We start from the raw sequence: 16,645 nt of genomic DNA, 5'->3' as shown, positions 1-16,645 counted from the left end.
TATCAATAACTGGCCATAACCAGAAGCCTTAAAATACCTCCATCTAGGTCATTTTCACAGAATTACCAGCCCTCCTGATTTTATCATTCATTATAGCAGTTGCTTTTCTTAAAACCCTGGCTCTGAAGTCACGTTATCCCCTCAGAATCTCAGCTTTCATTTGAAATAAAGGAATAAGTAACAGACTAGCTTCATGGTTACAGAGAAAAGCTTGAAAATGCAAACGCTGAAGACTCAGGAACCAGAAAGAAAATAAAAAGCCTCCAGTGTAGCATTTAAAAGCAAAAATCTCATCTTCTTTGAGCCAATCTCATGCGTGTTTGGAATTGGATTCATGTGCTGTGACTGCTTTGAGATGGCAATGCTGTCCTTGCCACACTCCCAAATATGCTCACCATCCCCCGGGGAAACCTCCTTCCCATGAGGCTTCCAGCCCAGTTGTGCTGACCAAGAGGTTCAGAATAGAATGAGGTCATCTGGATGCTTTTCCAAATCCAGCCATGACCCTCCTGAGGTCCCCTCCCTTCCAGCTCCAGTATAACCCCAAGAGTCTTATTTTAAACTAACCATCCCGAGATCACCGCTCTGGCTGTCTCATAGGCTCCCGGTGGACTCCCCCGAACCCACTCGGAGTGGGGAAAGCCCCCACTCAGGGGGCATCTCACCCCAGCTGGGAACAGGGTCCAGCCACTCAGCTCCCCGGAGGGGCAGGGGGCAGCTAGGCTCTAGCTGCCTGAGCTGTGAAATTGACAAGACAGCCGACAGGAGGGAAGCAGTGTCTACACAGACACTGCATTGCCCTAACTAGACTGACATAAGCCTCTCGTGGAGGTGGAGTTATGATGCCAGTATATTAGGGAACTTAGATCGGCGGGAGGAAGGCTGTAGGGTGGACACTGACATAATTAGGTCAACATAAACTGCCTTTTGTCGACCGAACTGTGTAATGTAGACCAGCCCTGAGTTGCTGTAAAAAAACAAACAAAAAACAAACAAAAAAAAAAAACCTTCCCTTCCCACGGGGCAGGTGGTTAAAGGAGCAAGACTGCAGGTGGCCCAGTGGCACGTTCTCCTGTGGCATGCAGGGAGCCAGGTTCCATTGGCATTCCTGGCGTGTCTCACACACAGCCCAGGGAGAGGACATAACAGTAAGGGGCAGGGGGAGCAGTTTGCATTGCCACTCCTCATGCCGTAGGTGCTCTGTGGTTCAACAATAAGAGCCTTCAGTCTCCAGGGCTGCTAATGTGGCACCTTTCACCAGCTGCTACGTTCCCATGCAATGATCAATGAAAAACCCAGAAGATTCAACTTTACTAAGTAAAACTGGGGGCCTAAAATCATTCACCAAATACATTCAGTTCTCAGACGCTGGAAGCAGATCTCCTGTTCCAGTCTTTGCTTCATAGCTCTCCGCCCATCCGATCACAAGTCCTCCCTAGCTATTGCGTAATCTGTGGGCTGGTTTCATTTGACCCGATTCATTGCTCGACTCCCACGACTCAGCTTTTAACGACAGGATAAAAACATTCTGCTAGATGCCAACAAATCCAGCTGTAGGGTCATTGGTGGGGAGCCATGTCAATCATTGGGTAGCCTGGAGTGGCACCGAGCCCTATTCTCCCTTCACACCACTCTCGAGACACAAGGCCATCTGTCATTTTAACCCACACGCAGCACTTCAGCCCTTTTGGCAGAGGCAGAAAACTACAATTTCTCCTCCTTAGCAGCCCCGGTGACTCAACGGGAAGGAAGAGGCCACACACAACTAACGTCAACAAGACCAAAGCAAGTTAGTCCAAAAAAAGCCCCCACAAATATATCTTACTCTATGTTCCATTCTACGCATCCGATGAAGTCGGCTGTAGCCCACGAAAGTTTATGCTGTAATAAATGTTGTTAGTCTCTAAGGTGCCACAAGTCCTCCTGTTCTTTTTGAGGATACAGACTAACACCGCTGCTACTCTGAAATCTCCCGCCTCTGAGATCCAGCTGTTCAAGATATTTTTAGACAGGAATCGTGATCTGTCCAGAAAAAACAGAATTTCAGGGAAAGCAATGACTCACACTGCCAGCACCAAGTCCAGAGCATGCATGGGCAGCAGGGAGAGGGGTCAGGTCCTTGAACTAGGAAGGTTTTACAGTACTGAAAAGCAGACGCCCCAGCCGGCAGAGAGGAGCCGATGGGATCCACCGCTCAGAGAGCCAGGTTGTGTTTGGAACGTGACGCTGTATCGCTATGGTGACTCAGGAGTTCATGTTCAGAGGCATCGGCTTCTCTAGCTGGCAGACCACTCATGGGTGGGCATGCAGCGCAGCACCCTGCTCATGGAGCAAGCTGCCACTGCTCAGCATCACTACCTTCAGGTGCTGTGCTGTTCAGAAGATCAAGCCGCTCCAATTTGAGAGATGCCTGACCTAACAGCACATGGGATTTAAACACAGCCACTCCCACTCAAGGTCTGGGAATGAACTGGCTAGTTTGTGTGTGTACATACCACTGCCCTCTGCTGGATGGGATTAAAAGTGCTCAGCTGTGTGCCATTAGCCCTATACTGCTAGCAGCTAATGGTGAGTCTCCTTCGCTGAGGTGGGTAGAGGGCTTTGTTTGTGGAGAGGGAGGATCAGAGAGTCCTAGCCTGCTGTCACCGTACAGTTCTGAACGGTCAGGCCATGCGACACAGTGACAACAAGAATAAACGCTACAGAAGCAATAAGCTATCCATCTACCCAGCACATGTGATACCGGGCTCCACCCAGGCTGCTACTGGCTCTGCTTCTGACACCCGCTCACTCCGCACTTTGGGGGAAGGTGGGGGGGGGGAGGACACATCTTGGCTCTCCACACCGCCCCCAGCTCTTCTCACAACATGAACATAAGAAGGATTTTTATTTAAACAAAAAAAAGTTCCCTCCACCCCACCCAAGCCGGAGCCAAACTTGGAATTTTCAAGCCACATGCCCAGCCCCACAGAGCTGCTGGCACCCTCCCATCCTAGCTCTGACATGAGGCAGAGATCAAGGTCCAGCTACGTGGCTGGTGGGGTCCCAGGAGAGGCACGGTGGCCAGAGGACAGTTTCCGGGCACAGGCATGAGATCCACACTGGCGAAAGACAGGGCCTGAGTGTGCAGAGTTGGGCCTCAGGACAAGACACATCTGTGGTGAGGGACTGGGCAGAGCAGAAGGCACAGTCCCAGTGCTGGATACTTCACCTTCACCATCAGCCCACACCTCACTGTACCTCCGGAGACCTATCCTCCAGCTGAACCAACGAACACTCTCAAAAGGGAGCAAGCTGTTTCGGGGCTCTATGCTGCTGGCATCAGTCTGCGGTGTCACCCAATACCTCCCCTCCCCATGCTGCCAATTCCTGAGTTCCAGGAGGGGTTCCACTTTCCCATGAGGATCAGGATTTACCAGGAGAAAGGTTACCTGTGACCTTTCCAAAACCCTGGTGCATTTGGAGCCAGCGGCTCTGATCCAGGCTGCAGGCTCTGGCTTGCTTGGCAGCTCCAACTGAGAAGACGGCAGGGCAATAGATCAGGAAGAACGAGCAAAAGGAGATGAAAGGAAGGTGATACTGGAAAATCAGTTCAACTGCAGGACAGCATGGCCCAGGGGTCAGGAACCGCAGCATCACCTTTGTCCATTATTAATGCAATGCCCAGAGATGAACAGGACCCTTTCCAACAGTCTACCCGAAAGAGCTTGCAGTCTAGCTCACGGCCTGCCTGAGACAGGACGTGACCAGGCAGTGCCAGTGGGATGGGGAAGGATGGGGCTACAGCATGGCCTCGCTGTTCCACACAAGCTTTTCAAAAGTTTGTTTTAACCTTAGTTTCTGAACCAATGCTAAATGCAATTCAGTATTTGGTTTTACCTGCAGATAGTGTTCAGCGGCACTCTGTCAGGCTCTGCCTTGCAGTCGTCAGGCCTACTAGTTGGAGCAGAGATCGAAGCGGGACATAGGGATGGGACCGGCCCAGGGTGGTGCTGGAATTGAGATCCAGGGGTCAGAACGGAGGTCAGAGGCCACAGAAAAGCCAGAATCAGTACCCTAGCTGGGATCCAGGTCCAGGCCAAAGGTCAAAGCCGGGTAGTCTGAGTGTGAGGAAGGTCAGGAAGTAGAGGCAAGGCTGGAGCAGGAACAGGATTGAGAGCAGGCTCGGAGTCTCGAAAGCCTGACACACCGCGAGGCTTGCAGGAGGGTTCCTGGTCGGGTGGTGCTGTTGCACAGACTGATCTGCAGCTCTGGCGGGGTTGGAGAAATACCCGGGGCATGGGGGTTGGGGGAGCAGGTCATTTGACCCAGGCTCTACTCTGGGACAGGCTGCTGCCTGTGACCAAAGACTGAGTCACTGCAGGCTCTGTGGGAAGGGTGAGCGAGCGCAATCGGGTTGTTGCAGTCACTCACCGCAGCTCTGCTGGATGGGCAGCTGAGGGAGCAGCCCTGACTGGGCTGCGGGTTTGCCTCGCACACCCATGGTCAGCTGTGGCATCCAGCATATCTCCCCCTTTGCGGGTACTACACTTGAGTCCCATCTCTTCATCACCACCGCAATGTTCTGGGATAAGCAGGACAAAAACCGGAAACGCTAGGCACACACGAGACTCAACCTGATACGACCCAGCCAAGCCATCACTTCGGGACAGGGGTCCGTCCTTTCCAAGGTCTCGCTACCATCTCTTCTGGTCTCTGTACAGACCTGCAAACATCTCAAACTGCTAGCGAGGCACGTATTGAGAGAAACCCTAAAGCAAGAGTCCCTGGACAAGAAGAGAGCCCAGCACATGTCAAGGAGGCAGAACTCAGAGGGCTGGCTGAGAGCTGTAGGAAAAGGCAGGTCTCATCTGACCAAGCAGGGCAGCTGGACAGGAGCGGGCATCTGACCATGATTCAGGGCCGTTCTGTTCAGCAATGTTTTTTGCCGTCATCTGTAAATAAGGTTTCAGAGTAGCAGCTGTGTTAGTCTGTATTCTCAAAAAGAAAAGGAGGACTTGTGGCACCTTAGAGACTCTAAGGTGCCACAAGTCCTCCTTTTCTTTTTGCCAATACAGACTAACATGGCTGCTACTCTGAAATCTGTCATTATGAAAGGCACTGCATTTAGCCGTATGGAGTGGAAATCTATCAACTGCATAAAAAAAATGCTCAAATAAATTGGTTAGCCTCTAAGGTGCCACAAGTACTCCTTTTCTATCTGTAAAGAAGTCTTTCAATTCAAGACTCCAGGTCCCAGCCTGTGAATCCAAAGACCTGCCCACCCCAGGTCTCATCTGCCAAGGCTGATGTTTAATAAGTCAAATAAATGCCAAATATGCAGCCTGGGGCCAGGTCTACACTTGCAAGGTCTTGTCAGCACAGCTATCCTACGCCGACAAAGCACTCCTAGTGGGGATGCAGCTTCTATCAGCAAAACCGCACAGCTTTGCCAGTACAACTGTGTCCACACGGAGGGCTTTTGCTGGTACAGCTACGTCGGTCAGGGATTGCACCTCATCACACCCCTGGCCAACACAGCTATGTCTGACAGAAGTTTGTAATACAAACCCGACCGGGGGTAAGTGCCAGAAGGGGCAAAAATAGCACCACATCATTCAACTCAGCCTTCCAAACCAGACAGGTTTGGGATGCTCCAAGCCACTAAACAAATAGATCGCACTTTAATTCCCCATTCACAAACATATGCTCAAGAGAGACTATTTCAAGAAAGACTTGCATCCAGACAAATTACGTCCAACTCTGTGTTTGAGACACAAATGGCTGATGCTGCTCCCAGTGAAGTCAATGGCAAAAAACTCTCCTGGATTTTAGCAGGAATGAGACTTTAGACACTCAGGTCAAAATTTGCAGTAACAAGCTTTCCATAAAAACCTTTACAGTAGTAGACGCCTTTTTATCTCTAAGTTTTCCCACATACATTCAGTGATTCTAATGGAAACAGGGTATTTTTGCCCAGTAAGGACGTGATTTTCACTTGAAACTATTCATATTAATTTGAATGGGAATTGGGCAGCCCAATCTCTTTGATTACTTGGAAATATCCCATCCTAAATATTCCCCTGCAACCCATTCAGATCCATCACGGTGCCGCATCGCAGAGCCTGGAAGCAAAATGACTAGTCAGTAACTAACTGCTAAAGTGAAACTGACGTATCTATTTCCCTTGTCCCAACACAAGAACCTAATCATGTCGCATTACAGTTGAAACCAGAAAAACATGAAAATATGATTTGTTTTAATACTGTAAGATGTTACAGCAATAATGATTAAAAATCACATGGGACTGCATCCCGCAGCAAGTTTTCAGACTTCTCCATTGAAATCAACAGAAAGTTCTGCTTAAACACCAATAGCCAAGCCCACAAAAAAAAATTAAAAAATCAAAACCAAAAAAAAAAAAAAAAAGATAAAATCATGGTACCCCAAAATCATGACATTTAATAACACACACACACACCAATACTTGTTAGGGGGTTAGTTGCCCACTGGGTTTTGAGCCCTTGAGGACACATTTTCAAGCTTTTCTCTGGAACTATGCAGACTAGTCACTTAGCTTTATTAATTATGATGATGAGGATAATGATTTTAAGAACTAAGATTCTCAGGCAACCACATGGCTCCAGGAGCTGGGGCTTTAAGATATGCACTATATATCGCGAGACTTATGATAAAAATCACGAGAGCCAGCACGTGGTGCATCTGACAAAGAAATCTAAACAATCCAAAAGCCAACAAAAATTTACATGTTAAAATGGTCTGTGTTTCACACGAGATTTCACGCTACATTTCAAATGAGAGCAAGTGTTCACATATTGGCTGTAATGTACAGCTATGGGAGTGAGATGGAGTCACTTTCCTTTTACAGAGACCAAACCTAAGCGCTGTTAGTTGGGCAGCACGAAGCACAGGGTCAGAATTGTTTAAACAATTCAGTTGGATAACAGTGTTGCATCCAGATCCTTTGTAAACTCTGCTCGTACCATTATCAAAGTATATAACAAGAGGTTATCCTTTTCATGCAAGGCTGGAATAGGCTTTTGATAAGAACGAACACATTTGAAAATAGGACGCCTACAACTAAACAACCTTAGGGCAGCAGAGAAACCCTGTCAGTCTCCGCATTTCTCTTCCTCCCCAGTTCCTTGTTAAGGACAGTTAGATTATAAAATGGAGATTAACCTAAGGAAGGAATAAACTGCAGGAAGTGAGAGACAGAGCTTCCTGCCAACACAAGTGTCCTTCCTGATAAAGGAGGGAAAGACCTGTGGGAATCAGTTCAGCATAAATCTGGTAAAGAGGGCTGAGTGTGCCACACCTCTGGTTTGAAGCTGCCTTGAGTCTTTAGAGCCACAAGTTCAATTCCCCACTAAGCCAACTCATCTTGTTGCCTTTCTGAGTTAGATGAGAAACTGAATCCCATTATGTTTACTGTGGAGGATTCTCATAGAGGAAACTTGAAAGCCAAGGCCCATTCTGCTCTGCATAGACATTGAAGATTTGGTCCAGTGCCCCAGGCCAGGGTTACCAACCCAGCTGCCTTTGGGCAGTGTGCTGCATGCCAGCTGGCTGGTGCCCTGCACCCCAGAAGTGGCTGCATCAGACACATGGATAGAACTTTACATAAGACTTCAGAATTCTTTGGAATAAAAAGTTACATTATGGTCCTGATTTTGATCTCACTCAGACCAGTGAAACGCCATTCATCTCAATGGATTTTAAACGCCAATTTACACCTCTATTTGTGAGAAAGGAAGCATGCCTTGACATTTGTGTGCACCCTTTTAAAAAAAGCTGTTCTCCAATACAGCTGTAGAGAGGTAAAGATGTCAAAGAAAAAAAAAAGCCCCCCACAAGGGACTGTCTCCCTCAATGAGTTTCAAGCAGAATCCCACATTGAAATCAATAGGGAGTTTCACTTAAAGCCGGATAGTTAAGACTTGATCTTGCATGCCACGCTCCCATTGACTTCAGTGGGAGTTTGGGGTGTGTAGGCAGGATCAAGTCTGATGCACCTGCTTTGATGATGTCGCCATTCCTCAAAGGCACCCAGCATGCCACGTGGCTGATTGGTCTGTCTACTGTAAGCTCCTTGTGGGCACAGGCAGCTTCATGATTCAGACTGCACCGAGCATCCTCTCTGGGTTCTTAATTAAGCATAAATCTAAATCTTGGTTCCCCTCCCACCCCCCAAGATAGAATATGTTCATGATATCCCTCCATTAGTCACCTGATGCTATTTAACTAGCAATAAATGACAATAAATGTAAATGGCAGCCCTCTCCTGTCTAGGTGTTCAGATCACCGTACAGCCAAACAGAAGAGAGTCAGGAATTCAATACCTAGCAATGGTCTCCCTGAGTAATGAAGGTCAGAGTCAGACTTTACCAGAGGGGGTTTTGTTTTGTTTTGATTTGTTTTTAAGGGGTGGGGAATCTAGGTTCCAGTTCAGGCCCATTAATACAAACAGCAGAAGACCGATGCAAGCACTTTGCATCAGACACTAACCCAGAGAAAGTAGATGGAAATTCTATCATTTTACCATCCACACCAGCTGGCAGGGATTTACACTTAACTAGTGCAAGAAATCTGGTCCCACCTAAAACTCTGCTGCTGCTCTGAAACCTACATGTGAGCTAAAGAAGAAACTCCATTATTATTTGTCGCAGGCTAAGGCCTATGACAGAGTGGAATAGATTTGTTGCCAATTCCTGAGATATTTGGCAAACAAAATAAAAATAAAAAAAAGGAAAACCAGTCCCTGGAGGCTAGTCATTAGTCATTGATACTCTCAGCTCTACCCTTAAATGGGCGGGGGGGGGGGATTATAATTATAATTACAGAGAATAATAATATACAGAGAATCATAAACCAGCCAGCCATAACTTCTGGAACCTAGAAAGATACTGGAAGAAGCTAGAAATCAATTTGTAAGCACCTAGAGCAGTGGTCCCTCAACTATGGCACAGACCTCTATGGGGGCACGGAGGAACGTTCGGGGGGGCACAGGGTGCCTGGCCCAGGCCAACCCCCATGGGGGGTCAGCAGGGAGCATCACCCTGCCCCACTCTACCCCCAACTCCACTCCAGCCCCGCTCCCAGCACCAGCTGCAGGTCCTAACCTGGCCTCTGCCACTGTCTCCTGGCCGAACACGGACCAGGTAGGGGGAGGCGCGGACAAAAAAGTTTGGGGACCAATGACCTAGAGGGTAATAGGGTTATGATTAATAGCCAGTACAGATTTGTCAAGAACAAATCACACCAAACCAACCCCGTTTCCTTCTTTGCCAGGGTTACTGGTCTAGTGAATAGGGGGAAGCACTAGCTGTGATATATACTCCTGAGGGAATTCTGCGCCAAAAACCCCAAAATTCTGCATTTTTTTTTGTCAAAATAGTGCACTATAATCACACCAGTTTCACTTATTTTGCTAATTTATTTAAACTACCATATGGGGCGGAGGGGGAGGGGGGGAATCACAACAACTGTTCAGCATTTCCTAAACACATGGAAGTTACGTTACAAATACTTGGTAACCAATATCCTGCATTCCAGTTATAATCCTGGATTTTCATTTAAAATTGCATGACTTTTACTTTGGTGGTTGGTGAGCTGTAAAGTAGACTGTCGCTTTAAATGGCTCCAACTTGCACACATGAAAGCCGTACAGTTTTGCTAATCATTGTCCTGCATTTTTTTTTAAATGGGTAAGTAAAAATAGATCTTGAGCTGTAATCTAACCCTATTCATAGACTCATAGAAGATTAGGGTTGGAAGAGACCTCAGGAGGTAACTAGTCCACAGTGGCACAGGGGGGGAAAAAGAAAAAGGGAGAAAGCACATAGACCTTCCTGGCTGAGAATTCCATTACTGTCATTTACAATAAGGCTCTGGCAAGGTAAAGGAGCCTTAATTGACTAAGAATGGGAACAATTCACCGACAATGGGAACATTAGCAGCCTGCCTGCTTAGTTGCTACATTTCTGCTCTGCCTCAGGGACAGAGCCTGCTTCACACAGCCCTGCACCTCCAAGGCTGGGATGCAGGGACAGGGACAGAGAGAGTCTGTCTCATTCCTTCGCAAGGCAGGCAGGCACCCAGCCCCAGCTTCTTACCCTGTCTCCAGAGACCCATACACACGCCCAGTCTCCTTCCTCCCCTCCGCACCAGGCTGCCAGGGAATGGGGGTGTTTCCCACAGATTTCTTGGCTCCCCCATTTTTCTGCAGGGAGCCAAGAAATCTGCTGAAGGTATGAATTCTGCACCTCCTTCCCCCAGGACTAGATATAACTTGATTTTAGTAAAGTTTTTGACACAGCCCCACAGAACATTCTTCTCATAAGCACACTAGGGAAATGTGGTCTTGATTAAATCAGATGGGTGCGCAACTAGAGTTGTTATCAATGGCTTACTGACAAACAGTGAGGGTGTATCTCCTGAAGTCCTGCAGAAGTCTTCCCTGGGTCTGGTAGTACTCAACATTCGTATTAGTGGCTTGCATAATGGAGCGGAGAGTAGGCTATAGAAAATCTGCAGATGGCACCAAAAGTCTAGTTGCAAGCACTGTGGAGGACTGGATTAGAATTCAAAATGACCTTGGCAAATTGGAGAATTGGTCTGAAATCAACACGACGAAATTCAGTCAAGACAAGTGATGAGTACTACATTTAGGAAGAAAACAAAATATCGAATGCACAGCTACAAAATGGGGAATAGGTGGTCGTACTGCTGAAAAGGACCTGTGGTTTATAGTGGATCACAAACCGAGTATGAGCCAAGAATGTAATGCAGTGGCCAAAAAAAAAAAAAAAAAAAAAGCTAATATTCTGGGGTGTATTAATAGGAGCATTGTATATAAGACACAGGAGGTAACTGCCCCCACTTTACTCAGTGCTGCTGAGGCCTCAGCGGAGTACTGTGTCCAGCTCTGGGTGCCACACTAGTAAAGATGTGGACAAATTGGAGAGTCCAGAGGAGAGCAACAAAAATGATCAAAGATTTAGAAAACCTGACCTATGAGAAAAGGTTAAAAAACTGGACATGTTTAATCTTGAGAACAGAAGACTGAAAGGGCACCTAATAGTCTTCAAATACGTTAAGGGCTGTTATAAAGAGTACCATGAGCAAATTTTCTGCATGTCTAATGAAAGTAGGACACAAAATAAGGGGCTTAATCTGCAACAACAGAGCTTTAAATTAGATATTAGGAAAAGCTTTCTATCTAGAAGGTAGTTAACCTCTGGAACAGGCTTCCAAAGGAGGCTTTGGAATCCCCGTCATGGGAGGTGTCTAAGAACAGGTTGGACGAACACCTGTCAGGGCCGGTCTAGGTTTACTTGGTCCCGCCTCTCAAGGTCCCTGCCAGCCCAACATTTCTATGATTCTGTGATTCAAACAACCTAGTTAAAACAATCCAACTTCCAAGACCTGCTGGTTGTGGACAGAGCTTGAAAGTACACCCTTAAAGGTTCAATAAAAACCCAGAGGGCAAATATCCTCCCCCCTAAAAAAAAGTTTATTTGCCCTTTCATGGTTTTTATGCCAGTGATATGACGGGGAGCAGGGGTCATGATTCCTGAGCAGGTTTCAGAGTAACAGCCGTGTTAGTCTGTATTCGCAAAAAGAAAAGGAGTACTTGTGGCACCTTAGAGACTAACCAATTTATTTGAGCATAAGCTTTCGTGAGCTACAGCTCACTTCATCGGATGCATACTGTGGAAAGTGTAGAAGATCCTTTCCACAGTATGCATCCGATGAAGTGAGCTGTAGCTCACAGAAGCTTATGCTCAAATAAATTGGTTAGTCCCTAAGGTGCCACAAGTCCTCCTTTTCTTTTTGCGATTCCTGAGCAGTTAGGATTGGCAACATTAAAACCAGCTACTCCTGTTGGAAAAACATTTTTTTCTGTTGCCAAAGGCTGGCAGGGACACCGTTTTTGTCAGGCTAGCACTGAAAGGACTCATGGTTTGGAGTTTCCTGGATGAAAAAGGCCCCTTTTGCCTCTTTGCATTTTAAGCATCCTCCTTGTATCGCTCCCATGTGCTTTTTCAGAGTCGTCTTTGACAAATTTGAGCCTTGCAATCTAAGGCAGGAGTCAAACAGCGGGGAGTTTTGTTAACTAAAACTAGTCCTACCCTAAAAGATCTACAGTTTGTTCCTTCATTATCGCCTAATCCCCGTTCTGAACAGACCACGGACCCTTCACCTTGGAAATGCAGCATAAAACTCCTAGGACTGCTACCAGTCAACACCATTAGCAAACACGCACCTTCTTTCAGTCACAAACTTTCCCCCACCTACATACCAGCACCTAGGCCTGGTAGAGGAGGAAGTGTGTGTGTAGGTGGAACCATCCTGTTGTCTTCATATTAGCTACTTGTCTCTGCTTGATTTTTTTGGTCTGATATTATGGAGAAGGCTTCAATGAAAAGGCCAGTGAATATACGTCTCTATAACCCTCCAATGGATGGAAATAATATGTTTCCCAGATCTGGGTGAATACTAATTTGTGAAAATTTGGTCCAATACAACCCATGTATTCACTTTAACACTGCCAAGTCATTTCCCACCACAAACAGAGCAAATTTCATTTGCAGTGCAAAGGTCTCAAATAGTTTGGCTCATGAGTTCTGATCACCATATTTGGGATCAGGAAGGAATTTCCCCCTGGTCACATTGGCAGAGACTCCAGGTGGGGGGGGGGGGTTCGCCTTCCTCTGCAGCATGGGGTCACTAGTTTACTGCAAGTGTAAATGGTGGATTCTCTGTAACTTGAATTATTGAAACCATGATTTGAGGACTTCAGTAACTCAGCCACAGGTCAGAGGTCTATTGCAGGAGTGGGTGGGTAAGGCTCTGTGGCCTGCAATGAGCAGGAGGTCAGACTAGATGTTCATGATGGTCCCGTCTTGCCTTAAAGTCTGTAAGTCTGTGCATTTGACTGGCCATCTTTGGTCTATCGTCCTGCTCAGAGCAGATTCAACCATGGTTACTGAACTAGTCCTGAATATAATTTGTCCTCCTTGGCTACAACGGCAGCAAAATAGCGCTTATTTGCACACCAGTTCTGCTGCATGTTGTCAGCAACAGTAGCCTTAACAAGCCCTGTGGGGAAATCACACACTGAAGGAGCAAGAAACAGCTGCAATCAGACACCACTGAGAGCTGCAGTGAGGTGGTCACCAAACAGCCCAAAGGCTAAATAATATTCATTTGAGTGAAGTAGTTGGAATTGTTCTACTGACCACCTGCTTGCTGCTAACCCATGAAGAGAAGATAAAGGCTGAATTAATCAGGTAGGATTATTCCTGGGAAGAGTTCACTCAGCTCCAGGATGGACTAACTATACAGCTCACACAAGTGGCATGGCCACAAAGCTTTGCGGATCCACGCAGTCTTTCCTTGTCACCCCAAGGAGGAATTGTAATTGAAGTTGCTAGCCAGAACCAGCTCCTCAGCTGCTACACTGATTACCTCTGAACAAGCTGCACATGAAGCGTGGAAAGGTTAAAGCAATCAGGCCTTGCCGTCTCTTCTCTGCTTGGCTGCATTATGGATTCTCCACCAATGGTATTTCTAAGGGGCCTATGTTCTGCTCTCATTCGCCTCAGGGACTCCTGCGGGGCTCTGAGGCGGACACAGAACAGAATGTGACTCCAAATCTGAGAACCTCTCAGTTTTCTGCTTAATGAAAGCTCTCGGCACCACAGAACATGAAACAATAAAGGTCTTTACAGAGCAGCTGATCTGCTCGGGCCTGCATAGATGCAGATACAATTACTGATTCTTTAAATCTGTAACAAGCCATTAGGCAGGACAGGGCAGGGGAAAGATAATAGGTAGAAACTCTGCAGTGAAGACAGGGCTCATCTTCTCTGCAAAGTTAGCTCCCAGGTTGCTCCTAGAATCCCATCCACAGCAAAACCCCTTCACTCAGTGACAGTGGTGCTAACTCGAGCTGGCTGGCCTGGAAGGACGTTCAGACTGGGAGCACAATTAATCAGCTGCTAAGACAACCAGAATGCAGGATAGCACCACTAGTCCTCCAATGCCTTCCTATCATTCCTCCTCACACCACAGCCGTGACCTGTGTGGAGACAGCACTTGAGGGTTGTTTTGTAGCATGGCTACAAGCTAGGCTTACTGGAGAGGAGTAACTTGAGTGTAGATTGATGCAGAGTTAACTCTACATCAAAGACATTCTCACAGCCTGAGACCAGATGGGGCCATTTGCCTTGAATAACTAAATTCTTCATTCAGGGCAAGAAGAAAGTGACTCAGCAATTCTTCACCATTGCCAGCTAACAATCACTCTAGGAGGAACCCACAGATCAAAGATCAACAACTAAGAGACTAGAAACAATCTGGGAAGTCACTTGCACTTTGTTTTAATATAAAAATACAATTTTCTAAACGCCAGGTTTTAAAATAAGCAGAGACTGCAAGAGATGCACACACTTCTGGGTGAGCACCAGTAGCCCAAATCCACCCTCAGAAAATATCCTCTCTGACATGACCTTACCCTTCAAGTGATAAGGCCTCACCAGAACGTTCAACACCTTAGCAGGAAATTCCAAACCAAGGCCTTGGAGTTAAGAGACAAGGCCAGGTTAGCCTGGCCCTCTCACAAGGCAAGGGCAATAATCCACACAACCAATAAGCAACAAAACAGGCCCCTTAATTGAGGTAAGGCCTGGGCTGCACAAGTAACTTGCTCTGGATCACATACAGGGGTGATGTTGAACTATTTGAGTTAAATCCAGTGCAAAACAGTGTGGACTCTTAACACACTTAAATTGCATTTATAGCTATTGAAAATATCTGTACTCGTTTTAACCTAAAACAGTATTAGCCTGGTTCAAACTTGAGTTAAGAGTACTGAAATTATGTTTTGCACCTGTTTAACTAAATTGGTTTTTTGAGTAATGGATTTTAAGGTGAGAATGAACTATTATTAGGTCATCTAGTCTGACCTGTATAACTCAAACCACAGCATTTCACCCAATTACCCCTGTATTGAACTCAATTACTTGCATTCAAACTGATTCAAAGCTGGCACAGTATAGCTTGTAACACAGCCACAGCCTGCATTAAGCTAAAAATCAAAACAACCTGGGGTTTAAGTCTATTTAAGATGGTCCATACAAGGCTGTCCGCTGGTTTCACCAAAGCAGATTCAAAACAGGTTCCAGTTTGCATGAAAGAGTCTGAACAAGAGCATTCCTGTAAGTCACCTCCAGCTAAGGTGAAGTGGGACGAAAGGCCTATCCAACAGTCTTGTTGCTGTGAAAACTGACAGACAGCATTTCTCATATGAAAAGCCCTGCAAGGACTCATCAGACCAGCCCAAACCCTGTCATCGAAGACACCCTGAGCTAAAGCAGCAACCAGTTCCAGCCTCCCTCCCCACTACGTGTGATTTGCTGTACAAGAGCTGCTGCTTATCTATCCCACAAGCCAAGAAAGCAGAACGCTCCAGGTCACTCCACAAGCCTTCATGCCAGCACTAGGGAATACTTAGAACTCGTTTTTATTTTAGAAAACGCCCTGAAATCTGCATCTTGCAAGCAAGCGCCCTTAGAACTGGCCTTCCCCTCCCTGGAGAAAGCCACCTCACTCCTCAAACAGGAGAGGGGAAGGGTTAGAAAACAGCCCCCCCCAAATGCAGCTCACCTCTTTTCTATTGTTGTACTTCAGCCCTGAATCCGAGGTTTTCAGTTTCCTTCCTGGGGAAAGCTGATAATCATTCATTTTTCTTTCTTCCGAAGGCCGATAGTTCATGTTTTCCTTCCCCCCTCCCTTTTTTTTTTGGAGGTTTGGGAGAATGGGGATGTGGAGTTTGCACCCCAAACAATTCAACGTTTTCAATCCCAGCGCACAGAGTAGTTGGTCCTGCTACGGTGTGCAAAGTCCTTCCTGGTCGCTGAGTAGCTCAAAAACCTGAGTCCATGGCTGATCAGTTTCAGCTGAAACTCACAGACCGGGTGAAGCCAGCTGTGGGAACTGCAAGGTCTCGGAGTACAATACTTCCTTGCTCCCTAGCTTACCCTCCCACTTGGGTCCCGCACTTTGGTCCCCTTCCCTTGCTCTTTTCTCCTCCCTGTGTTGTTTATCTGGAGTTTTCCTCCCCTTCTCCCGGAGCTCAGGTAGTTTCAAGGTGTGGCTGTTTCTCTCTCTGTGTGTGATCACATGAGATTACCTCGCCTGAGCCCCTCCTCTCTCTCTCTCTCTTCTTCCTTCTGGCAGGTGAAAGATCCTGTCCCTGCAAAAGGCTCATTCAGCAGCTCTATTCACTTGCAAAAAAAAAAAAAAAACCCTGGTGGTTCCAGTCCTCTGTCCCTGTGAGGCACCCAGATACAGGGGTGCCCACACACACTGGTGGGGAGCGGGCATTTCATATATTTTAACAATTAGAAAAGCTCTGGGCGACCCAAAAATTAATTAGATTTACAGTAACACGAGGAGCCCCCTCCCCCCCATAGAAATAAACATGTATACATAAAGGAACCAGCCAGCTGGTAAATCAAAGCAGCAGAAAAGCCCCCTTTATTCCCACCAGAATAACCTTCCCCAAAACCTTATCAAATTTTGGGGATACCCCAAGGCACTGGGCATGTGGGGTGACACCCCCAGGCACTAGCTGGGA

At 46.8% G+C, this 16,645-nt stretch overlaps 1 protein-coding gene across 3 annotated transcripts in view; it reads right to left on the bottom strand.

The window, feature by feature from the left end:
* Positions 1 to 16,207, bottom strand: part of ST14 (ST14 transmembrane serine protease matriptase) — a 44,203-nt gene extending 27,996 nt beyond the window's left edge. Inside the window, exon 1 of one of the 3 annotated variants that reach the window (XM_074936733.1) lies at positions 15,673 to 16,207. In XM_074936733.1, the coding sequence (XP_074792834.1) occupies positions 15,673 to 15,780 (108 nt within the window). In that variant the 5' untranslated portion in view covers positions 15,781 to 16,207. Of the gene's footprint in view, positions 1 to 1,825; positions 1,853 to 15,672 lie in introns of those variants that run through there. The other 2 variants (XM_074936732.1, XM_074936734.1) reach the window with 2 other exon arrangements.
* Between the last annotated feature and the right edge of the window lie 438 nt (positions 16,208 to 16,645).

The sequence above is a fragment of the Natator depressus genome, chromosome 22 (assembly GCF_965152275.1).
Source record: "Natator depressus isolate rNatDep1 chromosome 22, rNatDep2.hap1, whole genome shotgun sequence".
In the NCBI taxonomy this organism is placed as follows: domain Eukaryota; kingdom Metazoa; phylum Chordata; order Testudines; family Cheloniidae; genus Natator; species Natator depressus.
Note: the sequence above shows the minus strand (reverse complement) of the source record. Positions and strands in the feature narration are given on the sequence as shown.